Genomic DNA, 14,547 nt, shown 5'->3' with positions numbered 1-14,547 from the left:
AGGTAATAGGGTGACCCGTGGATGCACCCACCTACTGACCACCAGTGAGAAACCCCCAAATGCTCCCACACTCTAGTCATTGCCAAGCCCTGACTGTTTCCATCTCATAGATAAAGAAAACCAGATTTCAGAGACTTATTATTCAGTCTTCCTCCTTCACAGTTTCACAAATAAGACCCCCTTGCTGCCTGAAAATTGCTTGGCAGAAATACTGTCACTTGTGTGAATTTACATTCTTAAGCAGTAGGGGAACCGTGGTATAATGGTTAGCATTTAGTGAGTAAAATGTGCGTGGAGGTGTAAAGAGCTGGGCCGGCTGGATGCTATCTGGGTCTGTTCTGTTCACCCCTCCTGTCGCTAAAACTTCAGGCACAATCAGGCCAAAGGTTTCATGGGCTGCTTCTCCCAGGGCCCAAGCTCACCCCCTCTCCTCTCCCCACTTGCCTCTCCTCTCCTCTTCCCCCTCTCTCACACAATAAGATGATAATCACTATGCGTGATTTAAAGGACCACTGGAAGACCAGGGAGTTAATGCTGGTGGCGTGCTAAGCACGAGCAGCTGAGGGATCATAATTCAGTGCTGACATCTGAGCTAATCCACTAGTTTGCAGAATCTCAGGACAAGCAGGCCTCTGAATTTCACTTAGTTAAATCATTTGTGCCCCACTTGTCTGTTAAGTGCTATGAGCTCCAGGGAAGAAAGATGATATGTAAATTTAAGGAATTAGCAGTAGACATCAGTCAGAGGGACGCTGAGCTGCAAAATGTCCCTGCCTGTCACTGAGAAAGACCAGATTGGAACCAGGATATCATGAAGGAATGGCTCAGACTAGGAAAATCCCAGGGAGGGGAGAGAAAAAGCAGGGGGAGGGAACCGATGTTAACTGAGCACCTACTGTGTGCCAGATTATTAGACCAGAGGCATTATCTGCCTCTATTATGTATTCTTCCCTGTGAAAGAAGTATTATTTTCTCTATTTTTACAAAAAGAGAAAGTGAGGCTCAGAGAACCAAAGTGACATGTCTGAGACCCTAGCTACAGAGTAATGGAAGGAGGATAAGAGCCCTGATAGGACTGAGTGAAATGAGCCCTGATAGGACTGAGTGAAATCGCCTGAGCATGGCCTTTTGCCTGGGCTTGGATCCTGGCCTAATCCTCACTAATCGTTTAAAGCTCAGTCTTCCCACCTGTGAAATGGGTGTAATAACATCACCACCACACAGGGCTCTGAGGAGGAAGTGGCACGACGCTTCACATAGCATTCACATTGATGCTTCACACAATGCTTTGCATAGCGACAGGGACATGGTACAATCTCAGTAAAAACTATGGGCTTCATCACTCCTACTGTGGTTGCACACACTGCCTCTTGGGCTCGCCTTCATGTTTGTTTCGTTTTGGGTTTTTGATTTTTTAGAAAGAAAAGGGTTAAGTATGGTTTGGCCTGAGGACAGTAAAGATGTTTTTTGGAATAAGATGGGTCCCAGATCCATCGTCTCAATCCCAGAAACCAGCCAGCCCCAAGGTGTACATCATGCACCGTTTACCACACATGTGTGTGCGAGTCTATGCTTAGATGAAATAAACCAACACATGATCCCGAACGAGAGCGGGACCTCGTGAGACGGTGTGGTGCAGGCCAGCCCTGTTGTCCAGAGGAAAGATGCTGAAAACATCCAGAACAGCTGTCCACCTCTTTGCTGTAAATTTCTGAAAGAAGGAGTTTCCATAGGCCACACTGGCCATGCGTTTTCTGGGTCACAGCCCCAACTGTCAGGAACTTCTTAAACTCAGCTTTAAGTTTTCCTGCTGCCATTTGGACACATGTCCTCCTTCTACCCCTGATGGAGCACAGTCAGTATCTGTCCTCTGACTTAGAAACACTGTCACTCGTGAAGAATTAAGACCCTTAGTCTTCGCTTCCTTGGGAAACACAACACTTCTCCTTTAAATGTCCACTTCCCAGGCCTTTAGTTACAGTGGTAGGTCTCCAATGACCCATCTCCAAGCTAAGTGCTTCTGTTCTTTTAAGTCAGGGCACCCATTTATGTGCTGTAATGAAGCACATGTGTACAAGTGAAGTTTGTTCTTCTGGAACGCCCCAGTTTATGGCCCATTACTGCCAAACAGTAATGGGGCCATAACAGGGGGAGGTTTAAGCACATACTGGCTGTTGATTACTTGAGAGAGCAAAGGGTTGGCGTGGCATGGGTGGGCTACTTTAATGATTTACTTGGACTTTAAAGAAGAGCCCTTTGAATTGTCAAGAGGTTGCCCAAACATGACAGTTGACCAGCCAAGAACCAGCCCTGCCTGCTGGAGGCTGTCTTCTTATTCTCGTAGCTGATGGCCGTGATGCCGGCAGCACAGAGCTTCCAGCAAAATGACAGTGGGAAGGACATATGTTCAGCTGTTGAAGGAGAGTGAAGAAATAATGTCCCAGAGACACAGTCCCTCTCCTCCCAGACCTGACATACTTGGGAGGCATTTTGCGAGGGTCCCTGACTCAGAACATCTGTTGTTGCCCACGACACCAGGAAAACAGTCACATGGGAATGAACAACAGGGGTTCAAAAGGGCAGAGAGGATGGGCTCATTCAGGCGTTTCAACCTGTTGCTGTCTCCAAAAAGGGTCTCCTGACGTTTCACCTGGCGATTTACGGCCACATCTGGCTTCCACTGCATAAGTGCTTTGTGAGCGCGTGACAGCGTGCGGCCCAACAGCAATGGAACCAGTGTGTCCCTGCCTTACCAAACCCTGAAATAAATTGCCAGTCGGATCCTCCTGGCCATCACAAAGCCAAACACACCATCTGTCCAGTACGTACATCTCCTGGCCAGCATCTTGCCCTCCTGCTAGAGCAACCATCTGAAAGAATACTTAGTGCTGCGGGAGATGTAGTCTCTTTGTACAGGTCATGCTTAAAACATGAGTCAGCCCCTCAGCCGGCCGTCCAAGGTCAGTCTGTCTCGCTAAGGTCCTCGAATGAACAACCAGGGAATGGAAACGCTGACTTTGGATGAACTCAGCAGGATGTTCTCAAGGTTTACAGCGGACTGTTTTGTGGACAATTTGAGCTTTCAGGCCTGGTCTTTGCAGGAGTCTACCTGAAGCTTTGTTTTGGGACGTCAGCTTTCATGAGGGCTTTGCATGAAAGTGGAGGCCGTCTTGTCATCATCCTGCCCCTTTATTATCAACCCACACAGTGCTGGGGAACTCAAGCAATCACGACTTCCAAAAAATAATAATAATTGCTTCTCCTCTCTACTGCTGTCTTTTCTACAAAGTCAGAGAAGTGTTTCTACTTTCCTTAATGAAGGCCCTCTATGCTTTCTTTTTCAGGTTGAAGTTATGAAAGTACTGCTTGAATGCTGGCTTTCTTTTAGCCAAGCTGTTCCTGGTCTTTAATTATCTGTCGTGATCTCAGCCCAGGAAGCCCCTGTCTCAGTCCCACAGTGGCTACAGAGCCGCCGCCAAGCCACAGCAATCTCTTTCTAAAGGGAATTCAAGCGACTGCCAGTCCGATGCCTGGACTGTCTGCTGCCATCCATGGGGAAGGTCTTTTGAGTTCAGAGAGTTGCTTTTCGACTCACAAAGTCCCCAGTAGCTCTCTGACAAAATTCAAGCCCATCATAAGCAAGTTCACTCATCAATGACTTCCTTTGATTTCTCTGCAGTCATCTTCCCACCACACTGACCCGCACTTAATCCTCTCGTGTGTACGTCCCGCAGGTTTGGCCTCCCATTCTAATGCAGCTTATCTGATGGCCCACTCAGCGTCAGAACAGCCCCATGTCTACCACGTACATTTGATGAGACAGCCACCATTTGTAAGATTCAAATATTTCAGAACATTGTGTTGATTTTATGCCCATTTAAGACTGCTTGTGAACTTGGAGTAAAGATTCTGTTCCCCCAACGCAATAAACAAATAAATGCGAGGTGGCCAAAGCTCTGTCCTTTCATAACGACAATGGCACACTATTCCGAATGGGCTTCGCCTGTTTCCTTTATATCACTTCCATGATCTGAATGTATTGAAATGAAGTAATACTGTAGTCGTCCTTCTTGAGGTCAACAATGGCATAAAGAGCACACATTGAGGGAGGCCACACACAGCCTGGGGGCCGACCTAGTGTAGTACCTGCATCTCTAGTCTTCTTATCTCATCTCTGACAACGACAACAACAACGACAAAAACAATTATTATTATTACTGTTATTGGTATTACTTAGTATTTATTTAGGGTACTCTTTTTGATTGAATGAAATAGTTCCTACACTATCCAATGCCAATGTTACTTACTTACTTTACTATGGTTGTGCACCAAGGTAAGATGAAACAATGACCAAAATGCCAGTCATTGAACACACCCATCAAGGGAGGGTAGAAATGGCACATCCTCCTAATTATTTGCTTCTTGCTTTGCACCAAACCGAGGAGCAATAGCATCAGCGAGGGTCCCACAGGTCACGCTCATGTTAATGCCTCGTGTACTTGCCAAGACAACATTCTGGGATGGCTATCACAGGATGGCTATCGAGCCCTGAAATGTGGCTAGTGTGAAGCAGGAACGGAAGTTTTAGCTGTATGCAATTTTAATGAATTAAAATGAAGAGAGCCACACACGGCTGGTGGCTACCATATCGACAACGGGGCCATCTCAAGGACTTTTTGCCTTGTTCTTTAAAGACCTTGTCCTGATCTTCCTCAAAACTCCCCCTACGGGAGACACTTTCTGTGTCATGGCAGCTGCAGAGAAAAGGCAAAGTGGCTTCTGAGAGAACATGGGAGCGGCTCCTCTGTAACCACCAGAGGTCACTGAATTGGGAACAGGTTCCCCAGGGGCGGGTGTAAGCGCACTACAGGCTTTTGAGCCCAAGCAAAGAGCTAAAAAAAGAAATTCCGAGTGGCTTGAAAGACTAACTTGAAAAACAAAAACAGTGGAATGAAACCAGTGGGTGTCTTGTCAGCCGTAAGCAACCACTCCTGCTAGCCAAAAGAACAGAACTAATTGCTTACTTAAAAGGAAAAGAAAAAAGAAACTCAAAAAAAAAAAAACCCCAAAACAAAACAAAACATGAGAAGAGAACTAAATCAGAAAGTATCCAAGGAATGTAAGTAGTTTCCACAGACACTTCTAACCCAATGGCCTTGAGTATGATATTTCAACATGGCTATTTCCTTTTTTCTTTTTCCTCCCTTCTTTTTCCTCCCTACTTGATGGAGACACCTCCTTCCTTAAGCGTAATTAATTTTGTTTACCAGTCTAAGAAAGGGATGAAACATATGGCACACTTCTCTTCAAGAGTAGAGCGGGCTCCTCTCTGAGACTGGGGATGTGTGGGTGACAGGGCGGCTTTCAGGTTGGACGTGGAAGGCCCAGCGCTCTGATCCCATTAGCATTTGCCCTGCCCCTAAGCAAGCACAGCTGTTTCCTTTCTCCCAACTGCTCCCCTCAGGGCCCCATTTTTTTTTGAAGCAAGGACCACCCTGAACAGAAAGAGCTTTCTATCCTCTCTTCCTTAAAGCCTGGTATCCAGTTCTGTAAGGAGAAGGAACTTGGGAAATAACAGCACATAATTTTGTGACTCATCAGAGGTAGAAGGAAGGGCCCTGAAACAGTATTCTGATTTTGTTTTCTGGTGGCAAGTTACAAGTGCCATTTTTCCAAACTTCAGGGATTCCTCTGGAAGAGGAAAATAATTATGTTCTTTCTCGATATCTTATGGGGAAAACACCATTAGATCTAGCGGTTCCTTATGGCCCTAATTTTCCTTGTCCCTGTCCATCCGGCCGCAGGTTGGAATTCTGCCCACTTTGCGCGCTTGCTCTGAGAAGCCCTCCCAACCACAGGGTGTATTGAATCAACTGGGATGAGGACAGTGACTGGAATTCCCAACCACAGCCAGGGTCGGCCGACGGGTCACTCAGGTGAGGCAGAGGTGAACGGGCAATGGAACAGAGGTAAAGGCCGGGGAAGAATGGACAGTAACTTAAGCTCTCCCAGAAGTCACTTGCTAATCGGTGGCCTTGTGACCTGGACTGGACAGGCCTCAGACATTCTGAGAGGCAATCTCCTCAGAAGTGTGCAAGGGAGGAGGCTGAATGACTAGAAAGAACCTGACATTGAACGCTGAATGAGAGCCAGTAAATGTCCCCATGCTGTGTTATCCACGTCCCGCTGCCAAGCTTCCCTCTTATACACACACCCATGCAGACAAACCACGGACACACGCAAACACAAACCTTCAGACACACACGCAGAGATTCACGCATAAAACACACGCACACAGACACTAAATGCATATACACCTACACATAAAAAACACACGACATATGCATGCACACACAAACACCAAACACCTTGAGAAAGGAACACACACACACATATAACTCCAAAACACACACATATAACAATGCTATGCACACACGCGCACAGAGAAACATAGCCTACACATCTTTAAGATAAAAAGCGGGGGTTGGGAAAATCACCAATTAATTGGGCCAAGTCTCAAAGGAGAGGAAATAAAATGAAAAATCCAGGCTGTGTTATAAAAATAAGTATTTTTTTCCGACATGCAGGAGGCTCATTATATTAATTAAACATTATTGCAGTGAACGAGAGGAAGGAGGGTGATTAGGGCTGGGATGAGGGTAAGTGTTCGCTCCTGTTGCCCGAGGCTGTGGTGATCTTCAGATATTAATCTCTCCAAGCACTTGAACACTGAAGAGATAAACACTTGAAATATGAAAATGTTTTTCTCCAGAGCAGACGCTGTGAGCCTCTGGGAAAGTGAGCGCAGACTGTGCCAGGAGGCTGGCCTCGGTGCTCTGCTAGGCTGTCCTACTGCAGCCCCTGGGGACAGGGCCACGGCCACTTCCTGGGGTGAGGGGCAGTGGGGCAGCAGTGGGGAATCGTGCAGAAGGGGAGGATAGCTTCCCCCTTTTATTCTCTTGGCAGCATTTAACCTACTAATTTCTAGAATGAACCCCTTTCCCCTGGAACACTTACGGGGACCTAGGGTCCAGGCGGGGGGTGTAGGAAAATTGACAGCTAGCACCCAGAGTGCTGGGGCTGATGTTTGTGAGAGCCCGTTGTAGAATTATCTGGAATTCTGCAAGCCAGTTGTCACGCGCAAGCATTATTGAAAATTAAATTATAGAAAGTTACAATTAGATGAGTTATATTTAAAACTAAAAGTAATAAATTCTCAAAACTCAAGACGTCCTAATGATTTGAATACAATTTGCTGGTACCTGTGCCCTCAGAGTTATTTATGTGTATTACATCTGCCTGATGGGAAAACACTGTACAAAGCCACGTTACTGCTCTTCCTCTGCTCCATCCCCAGTGGTGGTCACTAGCTCGAATTCACCCCTAGTTGGGAGTATTTACATCACTGAGAGTGGCAAGCATGACAAAGCAGGGTGTTTTAATCCTTGAAGAGCTGGTAGTTCAACATTTACCAGGACATCACAGGAACCGTATGAGACAGGGGAGACAGTGGAGGACTTGTTTCTGCCTACTCAGGAGCGCCGAAGGCAACCCCTCTCTGTCAGGACACCAGAGAGGTTTCTGAAATCAGACTCTCTGAAAGGACAAGTGCCAGGTAGCTCTGCTGGACACCCTTGGGTATGGCAGCACTCTAGGCCCTTGAGTTGGTTCTGCAGAAGCAGTGGTACCTGAGGAGGACCCATCGGATGTGAGGCCACCGGTTCCCTAACGGGCGATGTCAGAAACAGACCCTGGCTGACGTTGACAAGAGGCTGTGTGAGGGTGGCAGCGAGTCCTGGCTACGGGGACGAGTGGACAGTGACTCATCCCATCTCCTAGGACCTCCCAATTGCTCTTTCTTCCTCTTTTTTTTATCTTGACCTCTTGCTCCCTCCCAGCATCTAGGCTGTCCTGTAATCAGAGGAGAGGGGAGGAGCCACCAACCTGCTATTCTGTGGGGGGTGGTTGTGAGCAAAGACTGTGGTGGTTTGTGGGCAAAGAGCAGAGGATGGCTCTGTGGCGGGAAGTTAGGAAGCCTGCCAGGGAATCTGAGCTGAGAAATGTGGGGAGGGCTAGCATGACTCTTTCACTGCTTACTTTGCAGCTGGCTTACCTGGAAACGTCCTGTCGATTGGGCTGGTGCTGCTGGTCCAGGTGCTCCTGAGCCATTTGGCATGGTCGTACATCCAACCACAGGGCTCCTCAGGGAAATCAAACTTGCAGTTGAATCCTGAAGGGAGCTGCAAATCATTGTCTAAAGTGGGGAGAAAAATAACCCAAAGGCAGGCAAATGAAGTGGATTCAGAGAACAGCCACAGTGGTGCTATTTAAACGGCTGGCAAGGCCTGAGTGCAGAGCAGAGAAAAAGTGGCTCCCTTTGCTTATTCATTTAACTCATCTTGGCGATCATTGGCTTTCAGGTCAGCCTTTGGTCTCATCCTTCCCAGGCATGAAAGCCAAGTCTGCCAGGGGTTCCCATAGTGAGCAATTATAAACGAGGCCACCAAATGGCTTTGGGCTCTAATCAGCCTCTTCTGTCCACCTCGGAGAGCAAATGTGAAAATCGCTGTTCCCTAAATGCCAGAGAAGAATGTCTTCCCAGAGCCTCCATGGATGGCTGGCTCCTGCCAACCTGGCTCTCAGAAGTGATGGGGCAGCCCATTAGCATCCAGAGAGGCTGCAATGTCGGGGAGGGGGTACGGGCCAGGGAGGAGAAAGTGGCCTCAGAAACAAGGAAGGCTTGTTTGCCACCCTTTTCCTCCTTGTGATGGGTCTCCTGCTTCAGAAGTCCAGGTCTTTTTGGGGCCCCCAGGGGGAGGCGCTGCCAGGTGGCATGTTAGGGTAAAGTGAGGGGACCAGGGCAGCTGGACCTGCCAGCCACCCAGCTCAGTGCTGACCGGGAGGAAAAGTAATTCCACATGGTGCTGAGTGCCTGAAGGCCTGGATCTGAGGTCAGCAGAGAGTGCATTCTCATGGAAATCTAAGAAGTGACCACCTAGCGGCTTGTCCCATCTGCTTGCTTGTTCACCTGCCTAAGTGAGGAAGACTGAACACGAGGCGTTTCTTTTGAGGTTCTGCTCAGCTCTAAAAATTCAGAATGAGCTGCTGCCAAATACGTGATGAAGTAGGGGTGAGGGTGGAAGTGGGGAAAAGAGGAAATGGAAACCCAGATCTGGACGTTTTCCGGCCGTGGCTGTGGAGACAGCAGCAAAGTGTTGGCTAATGTTGGTAGCAGAGAGGAAGTGGGGTCTTTGGCCTTCTCATTTCCCTGCTTGGGGTTCCCAGGGAGGAATTTCCACGGGGATGGCCTAGAATGCAAGTTCAGAAGTCTAAAGGGAACAACAGACTGGTGGAAGCAAACTGCTCATACCGTGGAGGTGAGGAGGGCTCACCTCTGAGGGGAAGGGCACCGCTGGCCTGAGAGGCAGAGTGCCACTGGGCGCTGTTTATGCCTCTCCTTCCCAAGGGGGATATTTAATGCTTGCCCACTGTTGGCCAAAGTCAGCTTGAGTCGAGAAGAAACACATGGAATCTATTACAGAAGCATCAACCTGTGGCTTGGAAAAGTCAGCTCTTAGCCCTCACCATCCCTTTCTCCTGACAATTTCTGAATTTCTATTTTTCCGTTTGAAAATATGGAGTAATTCAATATACCGTAATTCCTCTCTAATGTTTATGTGCACACTGTATCTCAGGAACCGAATTCCACAATGAGATCTTATGCAAAAAAAAAAAAAAAAAGCAAAGGGAGGAACCACCAAAGAAACCTCAAAGGAAACAAACCACTACAAAGGGGAAAATTATATTAAACTTCTGAACATTTGCAGCAGAACCCTTAAATTTTCCTGTGGACTGCCATTTGGGTAGAACCGCACCCCTTGCCCTCCACCAAGCTAACTTCACTAATCTGATACCACATATTAACTCCCTGTGCATTCCACTTTTGGCCCTCAAACTATCTTAAACATGTCTTGGAAGATTCTTCAAGTCTCTCCTTTTCACAAAACAAAAACAAGTTCATTAAAATGTCAGAATTCTGTATTCAACTGAATCTGACCAATAGTGTCCCTCCAACCACACAATATACAAAAGCACATTCCTAAAAGCATATGCATTAAATTATCATTTTTCAGTCACACAACTTCAGCATTTATTTTTGGCTCCCCTCCCATTCTCCTTCTCAGCCACTTCTTTGGAGTCGGCCACTCCACCGGCGCAGCTCCTGGGCCTGTCAGACGGCTGAGTGTGCGGGTTCTACAGACTCCACCCCCCACCTACGGAGCTGGTGCTACATCTTCACGCCTCCATCCCTTCCCAAACCTCTTCACCAATCTTCCCTCGTTTTGTTTAATGAACATTTAAAACTGGTCAGTAATTTACTATAAATTGAGGCTGTCAAGCATTAGGTTCTAGCCAGAAATGCCAGGGGTTCCAGCATCTGTGGTTTTTAGGAATGTCCTCATACTCAGTAACCTGAGCAGCATGATTTAAAATGTGCAGCGCTTCTCGGCCCTGCCGACTGCTTTTACCTAAGGTGGGTATGTTTAGAAGACAAGATGAAAGCAATACATACAGGCTTCCCATGCGATGAGGAGGAGGCCCTGCATTCTGAAGGAACATCGAAGAGTGTTCCTTCTGCCTTTCTCACTGACCTGCCCTCCCCTCGTGGAGGATGTGCTGTCTCACGGAGTCATAATTGGTCCACTTTCTCCATCAGTGGTGAAAGACCCAGGGAAATACAATTAAGGCATGGTTAACTGCTGGGTTAACCTGACCGCTGCGCTCCACGAACCACGTCAGCTCCAGATGGTCACCCGACCGTATGGTGAAGACATGGCTTCATAGGAAAAAGGACCACAGATGCGGATTCTGCAGATGCAAAGTGAGGGCTAGAGAAGAAGACTTCTCGGAGGAGGCTGCATGCCCATGCGGCTGCACAGGCTGTTCCAGAATCTGAATGCTTCTGGACTGGTTGTAAACAGCCACTGCTCCAAGCCCCTGAGACCCACACTCCCTGACCTCTGACCCAAGGGACCTCCAGGTTCCTGCCCCAGCCGCAGCTCAGCTGCCACCCCTACTGGTTGGCACCCATGCCATTCTGAATGAAATATGACTTTGACCCCCATCCTCACCGTCCTCAAAGCTGCAGTTCTCTCCGCACTCTGTGGCCTCCTCATCGATGGGGTATGGGGTGGTAGTCTCTTCACTCTTCACGGTGGGTCCCAGCGTCTCTACTGTGGGCTTGGCATCTGCGTAAAGGCAAAGGAAGGGGCGTGAATGTTGCGTGCAGCAGCCTGCATTAAAATGCAGCAGGAGGAAGATGCCAAAAACTAAGTTTCCTCTCTAAGTGTGCGCTACCAGAGAAGGAAGAGAAAGGAAAACAAAGATGGACACACACACACACCTGAAGTCACCTCTGTGTGCTGTGAATGATGTCAGGAGCATTGTGTGAGTTGAACAAAAATGGACCCGAGCTGCGGAAGCAGCCCAGAGAGTGGGCCAGAGAGAGACGCATGCTACTTAACGCACACCAGAGGCCCTGTGGTGGCCCACAGGCTGTGCGAGATGTTAACGAATGTCGCAATGCGGCCCGGAGGCGGGGCTCAGCCGCGCTAAGGTGCTCTGTTCAGGGCAGACATGTGGCTGGGCACAGGCACAAAATGAATGGTGCCCATCAAAAGCAGTTTGAGAAAATCTAGGTGCTTAACAAAGAGAGCTTCCATTTCGCGTGCCTATCTGAGCACTTCCCCTTGGGTGGTGCGCCTCACTCCTGCTTTTAGGTGGAATAGACTTCCTCCTTTCAGCTTTCTCTGAGTCAGACAGAACTTTCTGAACCAAAGCTAACCCAGCCTGGGAGGCCCACCTATAACAAGATAATCAGCAGCACTGTCACCAAAGTCATAAACAAAGCCAGATGCTTGGGAGGTGTGACCCCGGACACTGCTGTCATGTTTGCACAGAACTGAATAGAAAGGAATATAGATTCAAAAGGACTCAGACTCCATTTGGTGGAAATAAAAGGGGGCTGTGCCTTTAGGTCAAGGTGGGGCAGATTCACATGGTTCCTGGAGGCAAACAGCTACTGCAAACCAGGATAAATGGCTGGGGTTGGGCAGAGTCAAGTGTGGGTCAGAGGGTGGCAGAGGGGATCTTGCGGGCCTGGTTTAAAGGAGGCCACCATGGCTGCTCCAGCAGATTGAGGCTCTGAGGGGCGGGGGTGGGAAGGGGTGGGAAGGTGGCCCAGTGTGGCCAGATCTTGCAAAAAAATTTTTTTGCCCACATGAACCCAGCAACCCCCATAGAAGACCTCCAGATGTATCAATGTTGGCAACTTACTCCAAATATTATAATAAGTAGAATGCAACAAAACCGGGCTGGGCCAAACCTGGCTGCAGGAAGTCAGTTCTGCCCCAGGTGATTCATTCACCCCTCCATTCATTTGTTTATTTGGTCACTCCAATCATTCATTCAGCAACCATTTATGAAATGAATAAAACTGTGAGTCAGGCCCTTGGTGGGGCAAAAAGGAGTTCTGGTAACTGGTATTCAGGTCCCTGTGTTGTGGGTGGGGTCTTCACCCCAGAGCTCCAACGAGACTCCTGAATAAGCTTGTGCATTGCCCCTCCCATTTTTACATGTGTTCCTTGGCACTATTGTGTGTGACTAGGCGTCTTTGTCAGGCCCCCTTCAGGACACCATTTAATAAAGCCAGGAGCTGAAAAGAAATCACTAAATACGCTGAATAGCTTTCTCACGGTCGACTTCCCATCTTTTTACTATTAAATACCACGCACATAACCTTTCAGACTTCCCTTTGCCACGTCTGCCTCTTGCTCACAGTAAACAGCAAATAACCTCACAGCATCCTAATTTGTAAGTTCAAATGTGTCACTGTGTCACAGAATCTCAAACTCAGTTGTAAAGCAAACTCTGGGCAGCAAGGCAAGAAGTATAATCATTTGAAACACAACCCAACTAACAGGTGAGGCAGCCCTGTCAAATTATTTAGCTGTAGCGACTCAGCCCAGCGCATTATTTTCCTGGGACCCTTCTGCGGTAGGAATGAAGAAGCGAACCAAGGATGAGTTACAGAAACGGGCCAAAGTGTGAAAAGCAAGAAAGCCACATGTCCTAGCAGAGCAGCTTCTGGAAATGTTAGGTAGCGAAAGGGGTGAGCTGGTTGGTGGAGAGGACGTTAAACCCAGGGGCAGAGGGGGCTGGGGAGGCCACAAGTGGGCAGGGCGTGTGACTGACAGTGAAGAAACGGCAGCCGGCCTCTGTGACCACTGTGTTTGTACTGGGCGCTCCGAGGTAACTGCCCGTTAAACTGCAATCGAAACCAGATGTCTGGGACTTCAAAGGGAGGGAGGCCAGCCCCAACTCTGATCTTCCGAGGAATGACCAGGCAGGACTTTGAAATGAGAAACCTGTTGCTGACCATCACCAGTGTAATTTGGGCCAGGTTGGGGTGGGGGAGCAGTAAGTGGAAAAGGCCATTTGCAACTGTCCAGACGGTCACAGAGCGGGGCCAGGCTGGGAGAGGCATGGCACAGAGGGACCGAGGAGGGCAGGGAAATGTGAGTCAGCCCCCAGTGAGCTGAGCGACCTCTGGCGAGTCGTTTCCTCTCTCTGGGACTCAATTTCCTTGTCTGTGAAAGAGGGGTTGGCTTAGATTTATGATTTTTTATCAAACTGTATGTTGCCCTCATTAGTAGGCCGTGGAGTCAAGACCAGCATTTTAAAAGTAGGAACTACACTATTTCAAAGTGCACGCACATGGTGAGGATGAGCGCTGCTTGGGAACCTTCTGTCAGTCCTGTTCACTTATCATAACATATCAGGTACCAGGTGGCAGTCCAGGTGCTTGAAGTCTGTCGTTTTACTGACCCCTCACAATAGCCCGAGGAGGGTAGCTCTGTCACTTTCATCCCCATCTTTCTGCTAAGCTGACTGACCTCTTGAGGGGCTAAGTAACTTGTCTGAGGTTATGCCGCCAGTGACCGGCAAAGGTAGGGCTGGTGCATGGCAATCTGTGTGATAATACGCTATTCCCCACAGGCCCACACGTGGGTGTGCTTGCGTGTGTGTGTACGTGCACACACGTGCGCTTGTAAGTCAAGTGGGTTGTTGCATAAATTTATTTTAAGTTGTGGATGGTGGTTAAAAACACTTGAAAGCCACTGGCCCTGAGGCTCCTGGGTCTTGTGACTCTCTAATCCTCTGATTCCAAGGAGGCCGTAAATGCCACCAGCTTGTGTCGCTGCTGGAGGGAGAGTTTTTAGCACCTCAAGCGGACAGGTGGTGCACACTCAGCAGGCAGCAGGGAAAGTTGGCCTTAGTCCTGCCCGATGGGGAGTAAAGTGCCTTCCCACCAAGTGTGTTCATTGGGGCTGCCTTCAATCTGTGGGCCAGAGAGGCTAATTTGGGCCCACTTCCCACCTGCGTGCCTCAACGGGCTTCCTCCTCTGCACCAACGCAGCCGGCACACAGGAGGCACTTTTCTCCCCGGGAGCCAAAAGCACTTCTCTGACATGCCCTTATTAATCC

At 48.6% G+C, this 14,547-nt stretch overlaps 1 protein-coding gene across 4 annotated transcripts in view; it reads right to left on the bottom strand.

Moving 5' to 3' along the window:
• Positions 1–14,547, bottom strand: part of NRP2 (neuropilin 2) — a 120,596-nt gene that overhangs the window by 35,576 nt on the left and 70,473 nt on the right. For all 4 annotated transcript variants that reach the window (XM_024563796.3, XM_024563797.3, XM_024563801.3 and 1 more), the window contains exons 11-12: positions 11,133–11,249; positions 8,114–8,254 (exon numbers count right to left, since the gene is read on the bottom strand). In XM_024563796.3, the coding sequence (XP_024419564.2) occupies positions 8,114–8,254; positions 11,133–11,249 (258 nt within the window). The remainder of the gene's footprint in view (positions 1–8,113; positions 8,255–11,132; positions 11,250–14,547) is intronic.

Source organism: Desmodus rotundus, chromosome 2 (assembly GCF_022682495.2).
Source record: "Desmodus rotundus isolate HL8 chromosome 2, HLdesRot8A.1, whole genome shotgun sequence".
In the NCBI taxonomy this organism is placed as follows: Eukaryota; Metazoa; Chordata; class Mammalia; order Chiroptera; family Phyllostomidae; genus Desmodus; species Desmodus rotundus.
Note: the sequence above shows the minus strand (reverse complement) of the source record. Positions and strands in the feature narration are given on the sequence as shown.